The sequence below is a fragment of the Leptopilina heterotoma genome, unplaced genomic scaffold, assembly GCF_015476425.1.
Source record: "Leptopilina heterotoma isolate Lh14 unplaced genomic scaffold, ASM1547642v1 Lhet_21, whole genome shotgun sequence".
Classification (NCBI taxonomy): Eukaryota; Metazoa; Arthropoda; class Insecta; order Hymenoptera; family Figitidae; genus Leptopilina; species Leptopilina heterotoma.
The window spans coordinates 284,150-305,507 of NW_025110925.1; the positions used below are offsets into that span (position 1 = coordinate 284,150).

Sequence of the window (21,358 nt, forward strand, 5' to 3'; positions counted from 1 at the left end):
GAAGCTCTATTTTCCACATTTACATCTAAGTTATACTTTCCCAATAATTTAGGAGAAAATAGTGAGGAACAAGGGAAACGATTTCATCCGCTTTATTTGATCTGCTATTTTCAATTTTTAAAATCTGACTGCATATTCGTAATCAGCTACCTAAAAAACTTCCGAGCAATGAGTTTCAAGTAAATTGAACAAATTTGTATATTACAAAAAATCTGACATGTTTCTTGAGGTTAGTAAAAAATTCTGACGTGATGGACAAATTTAACCTCGGTATTCCTGTTCGGTCCACCAAAAATAATTATTTCATTCAAAAAAATTGTTAGACTTATTGCTAATGATTCGGGATACTTGAGGATTGATGTCCTACGGATCTGCTCAAAACCTTCTTAAAATATCCTCATACTTGGAACTAAGATGGTTTTTTTTTTTGAACTGTACTACTGAAAATAAGTTGTAAAATTTTAAATAAGTTTTAATTTTACAAAAACCGGGATTACTGTATTTAAAATAAAATTACTTTGAAAATGAACATTTTTCGGGGTTTTTTTTGTTGTTGCCTCTTGCAGATTTTCAAATACTATTTAGACTTACCTGACATTATGGTCCCAGAGAGAATTAAACTTTTTAATTTTGGACGGTAGCTTATTTAGAGTACATTGCGATTGCTGTGAATATTGCACGTATTCATGTTCATGTACTTTGTTTAAAGCTTCTGTACTAGGATAATGTTCGGACGATTGTTTTGGAGGCGTAAAGCATTCCTTTGTACTGGAATCCATAGTTGAATATTTGTTTAGGTTACTGTAGTGTGATTCAGACATCAAAGCACCTGTATGTTGCTGTGTGGACGGAACTTGAATTCGTGTACCAGAATGTTTTTTAATGGACGGAGCTCTAGTTAATGACTTTGAAGAATATTGTTGTTCCGTGGATATGTCTCCAGATGGATATTGATCAACAGAAATGGTTCTGGTGAGCTTATTTTCTCCTGAAGATGAGGACGAAGAGAACGAAACGTGTTGTTGAATGTACGGTATTCTTGTGAGAGTGCCCAAATTGTTAGCAGAACAGCTTGTAGTTAGACCACCGAGTACCACTGAACGTCGATTAGGATTGTAGCGTGGTGGTCCTTTAAATGGTACTGGAAAATTTGAGGTTGCAAGGTTAAGTAAAGAAACTGTTACTTAGCCTTACAAAAAGATTTTTCAAAAATAAAAATTATGGGGAATACATATTTTTAACTTGTAGTTACTAAATACTGGATATACAGTAGTCAATGATGACTTTAACTTAAATTCTTTGTAAAATAATAATAATATTTTGAAGATAGTACTTAGACTTGTTAATTACATCCAGTTGATATTTTTATTATTATTATTTCAATCTACGCGTAACTGACTATCTCTGTAATAAAGTTTGTAGTATACCCATCCTTCTTTACAACAGTGATTACTTGAAAAGTTACAGGATCAATATTATGTACAAATAAAAATTCTTTAATAAATGTTAAATTGTAAAAATTGAATTTTTCTTCATAATCTCATGCACTTTACTTAATATTGGACCACTGTACAGCTAGAGCCGCGGTGGTTGCCCAGTCAACAGTTGGGTTAATTCCAACTCCAAGAGTGGCACCAATAACATTAATTTAACCTTTCATACAGAATTAAGTATAATTTATTAAATTATTTATATTTTATTGTATTACTACATTATTTCTTTTTTAATTTCTTTTTTAAAACTAACAATGAGTTTTCTAGGAGTATAACTAATGTCTCAAGTTTTGTATATTAAAAATAAATAGTTTTAAAAGTTCTGAGGTTTATAAAAAATGTTTATAAACCTTATTTATTGTATATAGTTATTCAATAATTTCTACCTAATGTGTTTATTACTGTTCGCACGCATTTCAACGCAAATCGGACGCATACATATCAAAGAGGTTATTCGACAATACGAAAATGGTAGAAATATTACCAAAAAAATTTTATTTTAACCATAAATATTTTCCCTAAACACTAAAATGATTTTCCGTATAATTTTCGAGAAAATTTAAGTTAGTATTTTATATGTGGGATCTTATGAGAGGGACGATTAAAATCGGATAAATTTTAATAAAAGTTTATTAAATAAGGTACAAGTGTTGAAAAAACATTAAATTGTAAAGTAGAATCATTATTGATTATAAATCTTTAATATTTTATATTGACCGCACGGTTTAATAATAAATTGATGAGAAAAAGACAAAAATCATGCATTTTGTCATCAGTTTTTACGCCGCGATTTCAATATTGTCGTAGCAATGAATAACAAAAAAAATATATAATTCTACTCTTTACTACTGAATCTATCTTGTGAGCTTACTGTGAACTTATTAAATTAGGTTACAGTAAGCTTTTAATATATTATCAATAAGTAAATTTGAAAACGTTTCCAAAAATTGTTTCTAGTTTTGTCTCAAACTTTGCCAAAGTCTTCCAAAATTTTAAAAATTCAAAAAAATTGATTCTAGCCTTCGCACATACTTTTACAGACTCTACCCATACTTTAAAAATTGAAAAAAATTAAAACTTTTTTAAAAATAGATTCTAGCCTTTGCATACTTTAGACTCTTTCCATACTTTATAAAATGGAGAAAATTAGAAAAAGATACTGAAAAAAATGGGAAAAATTGATTCTAGCTGTTGCCCATAATTTCCTTATACCTATATTTTTTATGTTAATATTATTGTAAAGTAATAGTTTATTCTACATGGGGTGAACGATATATGTATGTAATGACGGACACTTATGCCCAACTATATGTTTGAAGCATTTTACGTGAAATGCCTTACCTTTAACCTTCTTTAAATAATTAAGTTGTTACCTATCTGTCTGGTTACATATTTTTCTCCTTTTCATTTAATATAGTTACAATACTGTGTGCTAACGACGAAATATTAAATTGATTCCAAATAATTAATGGGAAGTAAAAAAAAAGTACTTACCTACTTCCTCCTGTCCATAATTTTTAATAACTTCAGCCAACTCCAAGTTTCCTGCGATTACTGCCACTTGATAGGGTGTCTGATTTGCGAAATTTAAGCTATCCTTTTGGGCACCACGAAATAAAAGTTGACGGATACATGAAGAGTCAGTATTATTAACGGCACACACATGAAGCGGTGTATTGCCGGATGCATTGCGAGCATTCATATCTGCTCCGTAGAAAAGTAAATGGTCTAAATGTTGAACTAAGTTATTCCTACAAGCCTGAAAATAAGACGGTCTATAATTAATATTAATTTATTTTTTAAATTTATTTTCAAAGTGTACTGATCGCAGAAAACAGGAAATTTGTTTTTCTACAAGTTAGAATTAATAATTTTAGATAAACTTACTTGATGTACTTCTTGCCAACCTTGTAAATCTTGGGCACCGAGTGAAGCGTGATCGTGAAGAAGGGCTTCACAAAGCATGGGATCAGTTTTATATGTCACACTGTAATATAAAGGAGTTAAGGCTTTGCTGTCTTTATAATTAGGACTTGCCCCTAGCTCGAGGAGTGTTTTAACAGCCTCAAGATTATTTCTTTCTACAGCTCGATGCATTGCCGTTAAACCCTCTTTAGTTCGATAATCTAATATTGCCCCACCATTTACTAAAGCAATAATTACACTTGCCGATTTCTTCAAAGTCGAGGCAAATGTCAATGGTGTTTCTGGAGAAAAATTTAATAAAGTTATATTGGGAATAATACAGGCAGAGATTTCAATGACACATGATAAAAGTGTTTCTTTCTTACCTCCTGTTTCCGGACAATGAAAATTTGGATCTAGACCTTTATTACACATTCTTGAAATTTTATCAATTTGGCTATTTATAACATGTTCTAAAAACTTTTTTAGATTTGTTTTATTATGCATTGCTTTCAATTGTTTTTCATCAAGATTCAACATTTTGTAGATCCTCTTTTTGTACTTAAGCTGAAAAAATAAAAATTCATTAATATTTAAATATGTTTACTATTTAATGGTTATCATATTTCTTGTTACGTAATGTAAGACCTACTTCTAAGTATCCAACTGGACCATTGAAAGGATAATCTCCAAGACGACGTTCTTCATCTAAGAACTTCCCAGCCTTTCCATTCGTAGGTGGGCAAAACAATCCATAATTAAAACTTTCTTTTAATTCCTGTAAAAAAATGTGTACAGTAAATTAATCAAATCTAAAGAAATTAGATAATAATAATTAACCCCTTCACTGGCAGGAACCCCATTTGGAACGCCTTGCCAGTGAAGGGATTAATGAAATAATTTTAAATTTTGTATCATGGAATTCAATTATAATCCACATTCAAGCGATTTCCTTGGGTTTCGCCGAAACTCTAAATCTTGATTTAAACAATTGGCACTGATAAAATTTATTTGATTATTAAAAGCAAATTTCTTTTAAATGGTGGCCAAACACAAACTCAAAAATAAAATGAATTTTTGAGTTGTATCGAGTCATTGAATACTTATTTTTTGTAAAAGAAATTGTATAATATTCGAGAGAGAAGAATTTTACTTCTCAGGTTGTTGCAAAATTAAGCAACAACACAGTTGTATTTATTTATTTCACTAGTTATTTTTTAATCTGTAAGGTAAAAAGATCAGTTGATGCGAAAATGCGAATCTTCTTTGAATTTGCCCAGCGTTACATTAAAGGATGTCGAGAAATCGAATTGCATCGTAATTCGTCATACTGCCTTCCTAAATTTTAGCACCAGTGAATATGGGGAAACATCAACTAAATATCGTGAAATAATTTAATAAAAATCAAAACAGTTATAAATTTTGGAAGAAAGAAAATTGTTTTTAGAGTTGGTCTAATACTGAAACACAAGGGCATTTTTGACTAATTCGAAAAATGTTAACGTTTTTCTATATAGATTCCTTAAAAATTTTACCATAATTATGCTCATATTATATTATCATTCTTGATGTATTTGCAGCATTTTAAGAATTTTTACAATACATTACTGCATGTAATGCAGAAGTAATGTATGAGGGAGAAGTACACTTTCATAAAACTCATCATAATTATTACAAATACTTTTTCAAAAACTAATAAATATAATATACGAATAAAATTAGAACCAAAATATACAAAAAAATGTATAGTTTACAGTCTCGTTTTTCAATAATTATAAATTGAAACTTTTATTTCATAACGTGATTTACAACATATCTCACACCTGTCAATTTAATGCGATAACATCGTAGGACGGTAACACTAGTTACAGAGAGGGGGAAAACAGTAGAAAAAGCATCAATGCATGCAATGTAGATATTTGAAAATATTTAGTATTATGACAATTATAAAATAACAAATAATATCGTAATAAACTTTAAATAATATGTAATAATAATATAATAAAATACCCTGGTTAAAAATTCGGATTGATTTCGGACTAATATAAAATTTGTCCGAAACAGTGCGGTTTTCGTCATACGTAATTATAGTCTGGATAAATTGGGCAGGTTTAACTGGTGAATACGCGACTATTACGAATTAGAAAATAATAGTTGAATTTTTCTATTTTTAAAGTTTAGAACAAAAGGACCTCTTTCAGGCATCTTAAAGACATCCAAGACATAGAACATTTTTAGGATGTCCGTAGCTAGTACGAAACAATCCAATTTATAGTTGGGTTTTCTCATCCGGAATCAGTCCGCATAAATCCGAACTCAATGATTTTAGAATTAAATTTTAAATTGAAATTCTTATTTGACTTAATGTATGTTAGAAAAACTCTGTAACCAAAGACATTTTAATCCGGAATTAGTCTGAAATTTTTACCAGGGTATATACCGTCAGAGCTACTGCGATATCGTTTATCTGTAAATTCTTAAAAATGTTTATTGTATAGCGAATTTGCAGATGAACGATATTGCTGCTAGTATTGGATATACACTGAAACCCCACTTATTTGAACATGGTCCACGCAATTCGATACGATGTGTCGCGTTTATTTGTATTTTGGTAGGCATAACTTATGTTGGTGACGTAATTCGATAAATTGACATGATTGGTTGGTTTTGTTTGAACCAATGGGAATGTAAGTGGGGTTAAGGTACTCTCTCACCTCTACTGCCTGCCTGCCTGCGCAGGCAGGCGCAATGAGAGTGAGAGAGAAAAAACATTTAATTTGAATTTTCTGACTCTCTTACTCTTATGTGTTACCATGACAACCTGCAGGCAGGTAGGCAGGCAGTAGAGCTGTGCGAGCGCCTTTAGACCTCTGCAGGCTAGAAGGCAGAAGATCGTTCACACCTCACTTTTCTCGTTGAAAAATGAGGGAAGATTTAAATATCTATTAAAATTCAAAATAACTGAAGCAAAAACGGTTCAATGTTCAAATAAACGCGACTTTAAATAAGTGGGGTTTCAGTGTACTTGTATGCGTGTATTTGTAGTAGGGGGTACAAGTTGGGATGAAAGTTTAGAGAGTGGAAGAGTGAATAAGTATAGTGCGCTAAATAGTAATACGAGGCTGCAAACTTTTTACTCCGATTACAGCCCATGTGATACATTAAGTGTATCCTTTTCTAATTAATGGTGATAGAACTGCGGAAACTTCAATTCGTATAATCAACCCCCAGTAAGCGGGATTCAGATAAATTCAACCAAAAGTTAATTCATTTCAATTCAGATTCATTACTTTTTTTACTAGGTAGAGACTGTCAAGTAAGTTCTAGCAAAAAAAAAAATGATTGAATCTCTGGATTTTACTCATTGGCGTTGCACCCATCCATTGCGTAATCGTGAAAATTACGGATTAGGTTGCATGGTGTATGCATTAACCTCTCAATTTGAATCTGTCGTCTATTTTCACTGGTTTATTAAAATAAATCCATTAATAAAAACACAAATAATCCTAGTGACATCCCAGGGATACTTTTTTACTGATTAACTGTAAATTTTATCTAGAGAATTCTATTTCCATATTAAAACTTAATGTTGCATGATATTAGTTTATTAAAACATACCCTGAACCAAGTAGCCACCTGTGAAGTCCATAACAGAATAAAGGTTGTTGACAACATCCAGTTTTTAACGTAGTTATGTACCAAGAAAAAGAAGTTGCAGAATACACCATTAATCATACAGGAACATATACAGTCACATGAAGTTGATTGAGATGATGTAATTCAAAGTGGTCCGCAGAGGATTGAAAATAAAGTATAAATAAAAGCATAATAACAATACCTTAGACAAAAAAAGGAATTAAAATAAAAACAAACATTAAGGTGTCTAATGTTATAAAAAGTAATCTGTACTTTATAAATAATTTAATTTATTAAAAAATTAAATAAAAAAAATTACACTCTAAATGTGAATCAATGAAAATTTCACTTATTTCAATTCAGTGGACGAGGTTTCTTTGAAGAAACAGTGGAATAATCACTGTTAAAGAAAACTCATCCACTGAAATCATCTATCTTGGCAGTCAACATTGATCCAATATTGGCCGTCAATGCTTGGCAAAGTCATAATCATTCCACGACTTTAACAATAGTGATCCAATTTTAGCTGCTTTGGAGCATGGCCCTGATGCTTTCATGTTGTCCTTTCGGTCTGACGGAATTTTGAAAAGTCGTGTCATTTCTGTCAAAATGTGTTTAGTTCATGACATAAATTTTTCACTTTTCAAAATTCCTTCAAACCGGAAGGACAGCAATTAAATCATCATGTTAGTTGCAGTTAAGGCTGGTGTATAAATCTTGTTACAGGAAAACTGCTGATATTTAATTTTTTTTATAATTACAACAAAAAAAGTATTTGTCATGTGTATATATAGTTTTCGAAATAGATAGGGCATAATATTTAAAATTTTTGAAGAAAAGGCGGTTACAGATTTTTAATAAATTTAGAACTGCATTGTTGATAAGTGGAACCCTCTTAATGTTTCGGTAATACCGAAGCGATACCCATGATGCAAACACTGTGCAACCATCACTCGTAAATAACAGTTCATTGCTATTTTCGTTAGACGATGATAATAATAAAAAGTTAGTACCCAGTATAAAAATAAAAGACATCATCACAGAAAAAAGGTGGTATAAATTTTGTTGCGGTCCCTCACTTAGGAGAAAATTTGTTGCAGGAAATTTTGACCTCAAAATCAGGTTAAAATTTATACTTTTTTTCTTGTGATATATTGATATATTAGTGTCCTAATGATTAGAAATGATTTAAGGCTGGAACATGTGTTAAAAATAAATAATCTTATATATCTTAAATTTCAACTCTATTTTTATATAAAAATCATGATCAACGTTAAAGAGTCTAGGAGTGATGTCTTTCTCTATTATGAATTCTTTAGGATAACTATTAATTTTAATTTCTTCATAAAAGTATTTTCTGTTAAATTTAATGTCTCAATTAAAGAGTTGCACAATTTAAAAAATTAATAATTGATTATTACATACGTGATATGAAGAACCGCTCATTTTTGTTAATTTAAATCACTCTTTGAGAAGTGCAGGTTTACGTGACAACCGCGATTAATTCTATTTCATGTTAATACTACTGCGCAGGTGTAAATGCCTTAGAAAACTATTGCGCAGCCACTAAATTTTTTACTTTTTATTACACTTAGGCATAAATGAACGTGTGCATGTGCAGGAACGTGAATTTAAATATTGTTAAACTAAAATGTGGCTGAACATGCACAAGTTTATGTACGTGAACTTGTACAAGGTACATGCGCCAGAAACACTCACATTGTCATGTGCGTTAATTTTCAATTGGGGGCGTAGTGGATCAAAAAGTACAATTATGATTTAGAAGTTCAAAACGAAATTCTTAAAAAAAATTTATTGATATTTTTGGAAATGATTTTTAAATCAATATTAATTGCTTTTACAGTAATCGCAAGTAAAAAAAAGTATAAACTTTTGAACATGACCCAATACGTCCCAGTGAAAGGTGAGTGCCGAAAACAGTCATGGAGAGGTTAAAACCTAACCTCTAATTTCATTAGTTGAAACTTCTATGACGGATGCCTTGAAATATTTACACATCGAGTTTAAAATCATCGATATTTATGTTTAATATCTGACTTTATAACACCTAATATTTGAGTATATTAAAGATTAATGACACAAAACCACTGTAAAAAATTGTCAAAATTACAACAAATTTTGATACTGAACCTTAATTTCTTTTATTGTAATACCTAACACGGGGTGAACACCGAAAACAGCCAAGAGGTTTTCGACGTTCTCGCGCTGGCAATGCTCTGAAAATGGCAAAAATGTCAAACGTGGTTGGTTAGTTATAGTGAATTAGTGAATATTGTTTGGTTAAAGCTCTAAATTGATAGTATTTGTGCTCGGTCATTTGAAATCAAGCATCAAATGAAAACACGAAAACTGTTAATTTAGAGTTTAGCGTAAGATAAATTACCTAGATCCGGCAAGGATCCTGGACGCACGTTGACTAACTAGAAAATTCCATTAGTGAGAAAAGGATAGATGTATCTTCGTCCGACGAAGATACATCTATCCTTTTCTCACTAATGGGATTTTCTAGTTAGTCTACGTGCCACTAGGACCATTGCAGGATCTAGGTAAATTATCTTAGGTTCAGCCAATCAAAATTCACTCACTAACCAACCACGTTTGCTATTTTCAGAGTACTGCCAACGTGAACGTCGAAAACACTCTAGATTATAATTATTGCAAGAATGTAGAGAGTGAGAGGGAATATTATCGAGTACCTCTGGTACGCAATTCGAATTATTCGATCAAAAAGGGAACATACCTGGATTTCCGCACGCAATTAGAAAGTCTAGAGATCCACTTTTTCATTATTATAATATACAGTAATAAAAGATATCATGTCAGTAGTCATAGCCCATGAGTAGGAGTGAATCTGACATGATAGCTTTTCTTACTTGTTCTTTACTTGTTTATTTACCAACCTTGTTGGTTCAATTTTTTATAATTTAATTCAATAATTAATTTTAAAAGTAATTTAAAATTTAATTTTATAATCAATTATATATGATAATTATAATTCCATGTGAGGTATACAGAATCACGTGTTCATGAAACATTAATTTTTATCTACAGAGGCGCTACTCGCGCAAAGTGTAGATCGTTGCCGGAAAAGTGGGACAGCTGTTACCTTATACAATAAGTTGTAGAAATTTTACTTTTACCACTATTTGTTTTTTGAAATTTATATTCAAAATTGCTTTTTATCTGATATATATGAATAAATTAAAATTTAATTTATCAAAACTTTCAAGCTAGTGTAGAAACTAATAAACTTGGTCTCAATTTGGGATGTAACACCTTCCTTGATGAAGACCAAGTCCCAAGTTAGGAATTAGATCAAAATTTCTATACAAGAGCCATCCATCCCAATAAAAAAAATAATTTGTGACTAATAATCTTATGTTAAACTTTAAATTAACTTGAGAACTAATAGTAGATTTGAACTTTAAACCGTTAACGCACCAGCGGGTGAAAAATTACCATTAACTTTGATCATTTTTATCTGAAAATTAAATTAGAAAAATTTTGCATATAACATTTCTGACGTAAAATTTGTAGCTCTTTCATATACTGTTGTTACAATTAGTTTATAACAAACATAAAAAGTGTTAAACAATTTTTTTCAAAAGAACACGGATTCACTATATTGGGATTTTTAAAACTAACCTCAGATTTGTAATCAACGACTCCGAAAACCCCCGAGTAACGTGTTTCAAGTTAATTCGACTGTTTTTCAAAAATTCGACCTCCACATTGGATCCGCCATTTTGAATAGCCCTATTTAAAGTGCACCTTTAGGTTTTGGTAACAAGGTTTTGCACCTTGTTACCACCAATTATTTTAACTTACTCACAATTATTTTTCTTACTGGGATCCAGACTAATGACAATTAGAAAGCAGTATTTTCAACCAGTTGAGCAATTTTTTCTAAAATCTAGTAAAGAGAATATAATTATACATGCCTTTGGTAACGATGCAAGACATTGTTGCTTTACGTCCCACACAAACTGATCTCTTGAGAATTGAAGACATTTACTTATACATAGTTCAGGAACATGTATTCTAGTTATTAAGAATCTCTCGTGGTCTAAATCTGAATTACGTGTTTCATCTTGATCGACTGAAGAATTACTTATTTCAATTTGTTCGACTCCAGAAGTGACAATAGACTTAAAGTTTACCTCCATTTCAAATATATTAATAAATAAAAATGCTAGACTTTTATTGTTGGACTTAGATCTGCAATTAAAAATGTTTAATTATATGCAATACTTAGTTTATATATAAAATATGAAAATATAACAAGTTTACATGGAGAAACTTTTCACACCACTAATTCATAAAACTGATTTGACATATTTTAGTATGTTGCAGTTTCATTCTATGGAAAAGTGACACAAAAATGGTTTAATTTCACAAGTAAAAACTGACATATTCTTTTGTAATGAAAAATAAAACTATTTCTAATGCAGACACCAATTTTTATACACTGAAGGTTACTTAATATATAAACAATTTATTATATGTCCGTATTGACACAATGCACTGAAAATCCCAACATTCTAAAGAACTTTTAGAATAAAGATAACCAAATATATTGAATATTAGAAGAAAAAGTTTCTCCGCGTAGTGATTCAACAGATAAAATAATAATGACGATAGTGATTGAATTGATGTTTCTCCAAAAGACATTAACAATCAGTATGATAAGGTTGTTAGTCCAGAAGATAATGTACATGCTAATAGTAATATTGATACGGTAAATAGTAATATGGTCCTAAAGATAACAGTGTTGATTTTAGTTTCATCAATAATGTTAAGATTGACAGAACCATTTTAATGTATCACATTTTATGCTTCTAGTTGTAAATTAAGAACTATTCTATTTTAATATATATTTTCATAATTATTGCGTTAAAAAAATCGAATCCAATTAATAGCATTGACACTATTGAACTAATAGTTTTTCTTCTCACAAGTAAACCTACTCAAGTGTCAGTGACCGATTTGACTGAAACTTGGCACATGCTTAGAATTCGGAAAAATAAAAAAAAACGTATTTTTTGTTATCAGCAAAGAAGACGATTTAAGGGTTTGAATTTTGTAAATCTGACCTCAAGTTCATAATCAGCGACCTCAAAAACCCCCGAGTAACAAGTTTCAAGTAATTTTAAGTAAATTTAAAAACCTGAAACTTTAACCTTTTCTTGTAATTTTAGGGGTTTTTAGCAAGAAAAATGGGTATTTTCAACTCTTAAATCGTCTTCTTAGGGATCTGAAATACTGCGATACGCATTCTGGTGGCAAAATATTTAACTAATGCATACAATAAATAATATTGCTCAATTAAAGGAAATGAATTTATCATTCGGTAATTAATATTAAAAGTGAAAGAAGTTAACAATTTTTCCGAATCATTCTCTTTCTAAGTAACTTACTGACTAACTTACTAATTAAGAGGTTACATGGGTCAAAACGACCGCAGAAAACGTATGATTTTTTAATAATTTTTTTTCTTAAAATTTCTGTTAGTGGGTGAATATATCTCGTGATTGAACGAAGGGATTTTAAAGTAATTGAAATTTGTATTTTTGAAAGTGTCTTTTGTCAAAAGTTACAATTTTAATAACCATTAAGACCATGTAAAATCGGTTCTAATCAACAAAATAAATTATCCTTCTTTCAATCACGAGCTATACTCATCCATTAACGGAAAATATTCGGTTTTTAGATTTTCGATGAACCGGTCAGAAGATAAATCGTGACCACCGCTTTTTTGGGAGGGTTCTCAAAGAACCTGTTGGTACGGGCCACACATTTTTAAATTTTTTATTTCGAATTTTTTATTATAACTCGTGTAGCCATTGCAGTTTTACTGAATACACTTACAGTAGGTGACATTATATAATTAATAAACTCTCCAAAATTAAAAAGGATCATCTTACCCTAATGGATCATCTCATACACGCATCTATCCCTATTACTGTTCGCAAACTGGATCATCGCAATATCTTTAATCCCCTCCCCAAGTACATTATTACATAAAATTTTATATTATTATTATTTATATTGAGCACACTAATTACTGACAGTATACTAAAGTTTATGGAAATATTAAAGCTTTTACATTTTTAAGATAAAAAAGGCACTTTAACAAATTTGCCCCCTATATATTGTTTTGTATTATTTTCTGAAAGTTGGATTTTCACTGTTTATAATTATCAGTAAAAATCAATATACACAGTAAGTTACTTTTTTTATTTTATAATGCTTCTGAAAATATTACGGCTATATTTTCCTCGGTACTACCCTATACAAAAACCATAATGTTTAAAGCAAAGTTTCTGAATATATAACTGTCAATAATATGAGTATTTTTAACAAATATATATTTATAGAGTACATGTGTCGTTTGTGGGCACAGCCAGTTTTATAATATTTCCTTTGATATCTTATATGTGATATTAATAAAATATATGCCATAATTGGTATTTTTTACTAAAAATTATAATTAAATAAACACTGAAATCAGCTACAACGTGTATATAATAATTTTCATGCCAAGAAACTATTATGACTAAAACTGGCTTATAGTAGGTATATAGTAAAAAATGGTCCATCCATCCTACACCCCTTGGTATACATATACTGTTTATTTGTTCTTTAAGGTTATATATGACATTTTCAAAATAAAATTGTTTGTTCTTCATTTGGTGGTTTTAAAAACCATAAAATATTGGCTTCAACAGTAGAAAATAATTTTTAATTTTCGAAATCTTAATCAACGATTTTTTTTTTAAATAATTGACATCATTATTTTCAAAATATACATACATTTTTAAAGAAGATCGCACCGCAATAATTTTTATAAAAATCCTATATTATTTACACTTTATTTATAGTCATGATATCAGTCATCTTAAATTAGTTGCATTAAAATATTTATTACTTAAAGATCAATGTTATTCTAAATATATTTTATCATATTTAACATTGATAAATGCAAAAAAATGGTTAAATTGCCTTGAAGATAGTCTCAGCGTTTGCATGAAAATGTCAGTTTTTAAAAAAAAACTAAAGAAGAAAAGTGCGATCAGCACATTATACATTTAGCGATGGTTGACTTACCCCTTCGCCGCTGACCGGATCGCATGACCTCACAACATTCGATACAATAACAAACATAACGTAGAATCCCTTGAAATCACAACAGACGTAATTTGATCCGATTATGTTCAAGTAACCAGCAAGAAGGAAAAAGTCAACTTCTTCACGTACATTTCAGTGCACTTACTTACAAAAAAGTATACATATATATATGTTCTATTATTTTTTGCAATTTAATTGACGAGTTATAAAAAAATATATAACAAAATTTACTTTTTAATAATAAAAGATATTGAAATACACAATAAATGTTAAGAATATGCAAAAGTAATAGGTAACATTGATAAATCTTTAATTTTAAGATGAGATCTTAATCAGCTCCTCATGGGATGCTTTACGTTACTGAAAGATTCCAGGTGGCGCCACGTGAGCCGGCTCTAGATGCTTCTTCCCTAGGTGGGGTGACGGTGGATGTGGTTACTAGGCAACGAATTGCCAGAGATCGACCGAGAATCACCCTCAACTCACTATAATGAAGGGTGCGTCCTTGCGTAGGTGTTGGATGAAGCTGTCAATGTATTTTCTACACTCGGGGAGCGAGCTGGGAGGGTACAACTGTACTTATGTAGCAACTGCAAATAATCTTATAACATAAGAAGACGCAACATTTATAGAATTCATCACATGAAAAACAATCATTCGCAGAATCACAGTAAATTGTGAGGCATCTAAAACCGCTGCAGATTAAATTAACACCAAAAAAAAGATTAAAATAATTCATTCTGGTGTTATTTTTTACTATGAGTGAAATTTTTCTTCAAATCAAAACAAAGTCAACGATTACTAACTAATTAACTCAGTTACGAACTAACTTACTAATTAAAAAACTTAGTTACTAACTAACTTACAAAGTAAGTCACTAACTTACTATCTAACTTACCAACTTACTTACTTACTAACAAACTTACTAATTTCAAACTTAGTTACTAACTAACTTAATAACTAAATAACGAACTAACTAACTAGTTAACTAACTACAAACTTAGTTACCTATACAAATTTTTCTTACTAACTGAGTTAGCTAAATTAAAAAATAACTTACTAATTAACCAGCTAACTAACTTAACAGTTACAAACTAATTAATATAATTCCGAACAAATTTACTAACTTAGTTACTAACTAACTTAACATCTAACTCACCAACCTACTTACTTACTATCTAACTTACCAATCTACTTACTTACTAGCTAACTAACTTACTAATAACAAACTTAGTTAATAACTTATTTACTAACGAGCTAAATAACTTACTAACTTAGTTACTAACTAATTTACTATCTAACTTACCAACTAACTAACTAAATAACTCAGATATGAAGTAACTTACTAACTAATCTACTTATAAAATACCTAACTAACTAACTAACAAGCCTACGAATTTAGTAACTACCTAACTTTCTTACTAACTTATCAACTAACATGCTAACTACCTTAGTAAGTTACTAACTTTTTGATTATTTTATTAACTAACTTACTAAGTGAGTTAGTAAGTTACTTAATAACACAGAACTACAACATTTTTTTAAAGGAAGTATTATCCGGACCATATTTTTTATATGTTTTTTGGATCGCTCAATTCGAATCCGAACTCAGTTTTACGCCATCACGTCAAATTTCTTCACAAATTAGTCAAATTCGCAAAAAACTGACTGTAAACAAGATAAAAATAAAAATAAGCAGAAGAATCTATTAAAAAAAAACAACTTTAACGCACTTGAAAAATATTATATATAATGTTAAACAATAAAAAAAAACTCGTAAATATTCAAAATTTCAAATGGTGGATCCAATATGGCGTCGTTTTTTTCAAAATTCACCCAATGCGCCTGAAACTTGTTACTCGGTGGTGTTTGGGGTTGCTAAATACGAATTTCACCTTATAGTTTTCAAAAATTCAAAATGGCGGATCCAATATGGCTGACCAATTTTTAAAAAATTTATTGGATTTACCTGAAACGCTATACTCGGAGGTTTTTGGGGTTGCTGAATACAAATTTCACCTTAGTTTTAAAAAATTCATAATTTGATAAATTTTTAAAAAATTCGTTAGCCATATTGGATCCGCTATTTTGGTTTTTTTTTAAACCAATGTGAAATACGTATTCATCGACTCCAAAAACCCCCGAGTAACAAATTTCAAGTAAATCTGATAAATTTTTAAAAAATTCGACAGCCATATTGGATCCGCCATTTTGAAGAAACTTGACGTGATGGCGGAAAACTGAGTTCGGATTCGAATTCAGCGATACAAAAAACATATAAAAAACATGGTCTGGTCAATACTTCCTTTAAAAAAAATTTTGTTGTCCTGTGTAAGTTATTTAGCTAGTGAGGTTGATAATAAGTTAGTTAGTAACTAATTTAGTTAGTTTGTAATATAGTTAGTTATTAGTAAGGGGTCTTCCAAAAACCACGTGGCGCCCCAAGGGGGAGGAGGGGGGCTAAGCTATGGACTACGATAAGAGGAAAAAATGTCGCTAATACATGTAAAAGCATGCAACATGGGGGGGTGGCAATTTCAAAAAAATGGGACCACGTGGTTTATGGAAGATCCCTAACTAACTAAGTTAGTTGGTATCTAAGTTAGTAGTAAGTTACTAACTATCTTAGTTAGTAAATTAGTTAGTTAGTAAGTAGGATTATATGTTAGTTAGTAACTAAGTTAGTAAGTTAGTAAGTTAGTAAGTTAGTTAGTTACACTGAGAAAAATGGATATTAAGCCTTATTATCTAGATATTAATGGTCAATATCTATGTGACAGTGAACTATGTAAACTTCTTAGATGTTCAAATTTAATATCTAAGATATTGGAAAAAGACTTGTTCAAACATAACCTCACATTTACAGATTATACTTTTTAACATCTGAGATATTAAACCATAATATCTGGATGATATCCATTAGCATCTTTTCTTAATATCTAGTATATTAAGATTTTTAATATCCAGTTTTCTCAGTGTAGTAAGTTGGTAAGTAAGTTAGTAAGTTAGGTAGTAACTAAGCTAGTTAATAAGTAAGTTAGTAACTTGGTTAGTTAGTTAGTAAGTTAATAAGTTTGTTAGTAATATAGTTAGTTGTTTGTTATTAAGTTAGTTAGTAACTAAGTTAATAAGTATAATTAATTAATATAATGACTAATTAATAGTAATTAAGTTAGATAGAAAAAAAGTTAGTTAGTAATTAAGTTAGTATGCTACTTAGTAACTAAGTTAGTAAGTTAGTTGGTAACTAAGTTAGTAAGTTTGTTTAATTAGCTAGTTAGTTAGAATGTTAGTTACAAAATACTTTTGTCTCTGGTGATGCTAAATGTACCGAATTTTGATAAATCGTTGACTTGGTGTTTGATTTGAAGTAAAATTTGATTCATAATAAAAAATAACCCCAAAATATATTATTTTAAACATTTCTGATGTTAATTTAATCCTAGATGGATTAATGCGTCGCAGATTATTTTCCTCTATTTTGGTGTTATTTTAACACCTATGATTTACTGTGATTATATTTTGAATAACAATAAATGAATGCTATTTTATAAATATCGGTTTTGATTTGGATCTTTCTTTTTAAAGTGAAGCTATAGGTATACCTATACTGAAAATTGTAAAGCAAGAATCCTCGTAGATTCCAACTTGGAATACATTATTTTATAAAAACGAAGGTATACATAAATTATTGGACCTGAGTTTGAAACTGTATAAATATAATGAATGAGGATGAATGAGATTATTGACGCAATATAAATACCGCGTATTGGCATTTATAGTTATAAATTAATAATTATAAATAATTTAACAACAAAAATGGTAAATAACATTAACAATAATATATAGTAACACTAATTCTTAAAATATTCCTCTTCTTAATTAGATATTGTATTAGAGATAGAGACTAACAATGAATATAGTAAATAAAGTAGAAAAAAATGTTTATAACATTTAAAAATTAAATAATAATCAATGTAATATATGACTTAATATAGTCAATTAGATTTGCAAATTTTAGTAGAATGATTGAAATCTAGAAATAACGCAAACTTTTAAAATTACGCACAAGCATTAGAATCAAACCCACGACCTACGGACTTATATAGACTATCCATTTTTCTCTATAGTGTAAGAACTCTTTTCATTGTTTACCTAAAAATTTTGGAAAAGTTGTCTGATTCGTTTCAGTTTCGTAAAAAAAAATGTTTTTCGATGCTGAACTCGACACCAACTTCAGAGTTTTAATTTTTAATTCTAAAAAAATATTGAGATTTCTTAAGCTTTAATTATTTAAATTAAAAATAATTTTTGTTCATGAGAAAAAAGGTACGTTGTGTATAATGTTCAATTTGATTATTTTTAATGAATGTGTCTTTCATATTCTATAATTGTTTAATGTTTTAAATCGCACTCTTTTATTTCAAATTTGAAAAACTTCAATTTAAAAAATTCTAACAAAATTATTCATATGCAATATAATTCTTTTGTATATTTCTTATTGATTATTTAGTAGAAATATTTAAATTGAAGTTTTTCAATAATTTTGAAAATAAGGTATGTGTAGTTCTTAGTTTACAATTTATAGAAATAAGATAATTGATAATAATAATTTAGTTTGTTTTGAGTTTGGTGTTTCCCACTCCGACCCCATTCTCAATAATTAAGCCCTTGGACCCTATAGCTGCAACCGCGCGCTGCGGCAGTTTTAGAATCCAGAGGCTTAATTTATTACTTATTTTTATTCAATTTATTAATAATGATTGAATATAATTTTCTAATTTTTTGTCGAAAATTCTACATTTGAATTGGTTTAGTTTCCGACATTCGACACTTTGGCGTCCCTAAACCGAAAAAAACTCGATTCGAATTTTAGTGATTACATATTTAATTTTATTTTAAAAAAATGTTAATATTGCAAATTCATTTAAAAAATCTATGTTTCATTTCTGTGAAAATTATTGGGTTTATTATTACAGTAAATATTTAATATATTTAACTCAAAGTGATAGAAAATTTTAAACTTAAAAATACTGTTCTTCAGCTGTTAAATCATGAAACCACAAAAATAATCGCGCTCCATTTGCTATAGTCATTAATAAAAAAAGAACAAAATGTACAGTGAACAAAAATTCGAGCAAAAACTTATCTCTTAAAGAGATTATCTCATATGACGAGAGATATATTATATCATAGTGAGTAATCGAATTCTCACTAACTTTTACCACCATTAAATGATTCTATACTTTTATTCTCTTCTACTTGTCTTGACATACTGATGCATACTGTGGAGAGACACATTTTTTCACACTGCATATTTTCAATAATTATTAAATATAAAATTTTATTATGTAGCTTGATCATCATTAATGATAAAATCATACTTTATAAAAATAAGGAAAATACTAGGAATGAGACAAATTCAGTAAAATAAATAATAATTCTTTAACAAAGTTGTAGAAATTGTAAAAATAAATAAAATGTATATAGTTTAAGATTTTTTTTTAAATTTAAACGTAAATAAAGTATTTTTAAATGACAAGAGAGATTTTTATTGTTGTCGCGTTTCAATGTAGAGAGTTAATTGAACGGATGCTAAAATAATGTCGTAAATTGACAGAATGTACTTAATTATGAATTTAATTCATATTTGTCCTATCAGTAGAATTATTTAATAACTATAGTGAAATATTTTAAAGAAAAATAATTTTGTTATTTTAGTAAACAGCAATTTAATTACTAACACTATTTATATAAAACATTATCGCGTTCAAATATTATATATACGTTAAAAATTCAAATAATTTAAAAACCCACTAAAACATAAAAGTACTTAAGAACAGAACAATAATATGATCTTTTCTCACTTGAATTTTCAAGAATCAATCAACATGAATACCAACCGTTGTTGATACGAAACATTGAAATTAAGCGGATGGTTCTCTCGTCAGTAAATGGCGAATTAGAGAATATAAACTGAACAGTGAAGAGGTTTGGGGAAGTGCACGATGTGTACTACGTGTTTATAAAAGGGTTAGAGCAGTAAAGCTCCGCAATCTCTACTGCTTCCTTCCTTGCACAACGATGAAATAGCTATAATTTACAATAAAGTTTTACAATGACTATGAATTGCTATGAAAAACGAAGAAATTTTCAGATATTTTTTTTAAATATATACAAAACTTATGTTTTGCATTTAAAAAAGTTCTATAAAACACAAAATAAAAAGGGGCATATATTACGTCCATATATTACGCAATGCTAATTTTTGACAATTTTGACCCCCTCATACTCCCCCACGTAACGCAATGTTACATATACATTAGCGTCATTTTTTAAGCATTTTTGGGGTGTTTTTTTCGCTGATTACGAATCCAATGTCAGATTTTGAAAATTCAAAATGGCGGACTGATTTTTTTTTACATTATTAGATTTTTATGCAAATCACTATCTGGGGATTTTTGGGGTTGTTGAATACAAATCCGTCAGCAGATTTTGAAAATTCAAAATGGTAGATCCAATATGGCGGTAAAAAAAAAATTAAAAATCAAACTGACTACCTATATAAAAACTTATTTAAATTTTTTATAAGAATCATAAAATATGGGTCTTTTTGTTAAACTTACCTTGGTCACCCCGACGATACAGAAAAACTGGAATATTATTTTAACACCAAAATGAACCTGTAGCGCTTTAATTCATCAGCAAGGATTAAGATAATCCATCGAAGGATTATTTTTGCAAAATGTTTTACAATGAATTTGGTTATCATCAATACTATGATATGTATTTACTTTATGTATTTACTATGTATTTACTTATATTATCCCGTGCAGAAAGCGAGCAGAAAGTTTGCAACTCAAAATTTATATGGCTCCCGATCAGAGCAAGACCTGACGAGACAGTTTATATTCAATCCCGGCCCCGACCAGGCTCCGTCTTTCACTCTGACTTGGTGCCAGATTAATCAATATTTCTGCACGGGAAATTTATTCAATTATTTTTCTCTTACCTGCACTGTACAGAAGTGAAGTTACATCTACACAAGAAGAACCACTACATAACATCACACTTAGATCCTGTGCTGACATTATGTATTGGTGCCTCCAGAGTAGAAAATATTTGTATATTTTAGAATTACTTTGATAAAGAAAACTTTTCCTTATTCTCTGCGC

The 21,358-nt window shown here is 29.5% G+C and overlaps 1 protein-coding gene across 10 annotated transcripts in view; it reads right to left on the reverse strand.

The window, feature by feature from the left end:
* LOC122501499 (SH3 and multiple ankyrin repeat domains protein 3) overlaps window positions 1-21,358 on the reverse strand; it is a 30,141-nt gene extending 8,783 nt beyond the window's left edge. The window contains exons 1-8 of one of the 10 annotated variants that reach the window (XM_043611011.1): window positions 20,810-21,358; window positions 10,997-11,273; window positions 7,017-7,034; window positions 4,051-4,176; window positions 3,785-3,965; window positions 3,381-3,700; window positions 2,988-3,252; window positions 592-1,141 (exon numbers count right to left, since the gene is read on the reverse strand). In XM_043611011.1, the coding sequence (XP_043466946.1) occupies window positions 592-1,141; window positions 2,988-3,252; window positions 3,381-3,700; window positions 3,785-3,965; window positions 4,051-4,176; window positions 7,017-7,034; window positions 10,997-11,221 (1,685 nt within the window). In that variant the 5' untranslated portion in view covers window positions 11,222-11,273; window positions 20,810-21,358. Of the gene's footprint in view, window positions 1-591; window positions 1,142-2,987; window positions 3,253-3,380; window positions 3,701-3,784; window positions 3,966-4,050; window positions 4,177-7,016; window positions 7,035-10,996; window positions 11,274-11,345; window positions 11,662-14,162; window positions 14,904-20,050; window positions 20,297-20,809 lie in introns of those variants that run through there. The other 9 variants (XM_043611013.1, XM_043611015.1, XM_043611014.1 and 6 more) reach the window with 9 other exon arrangements.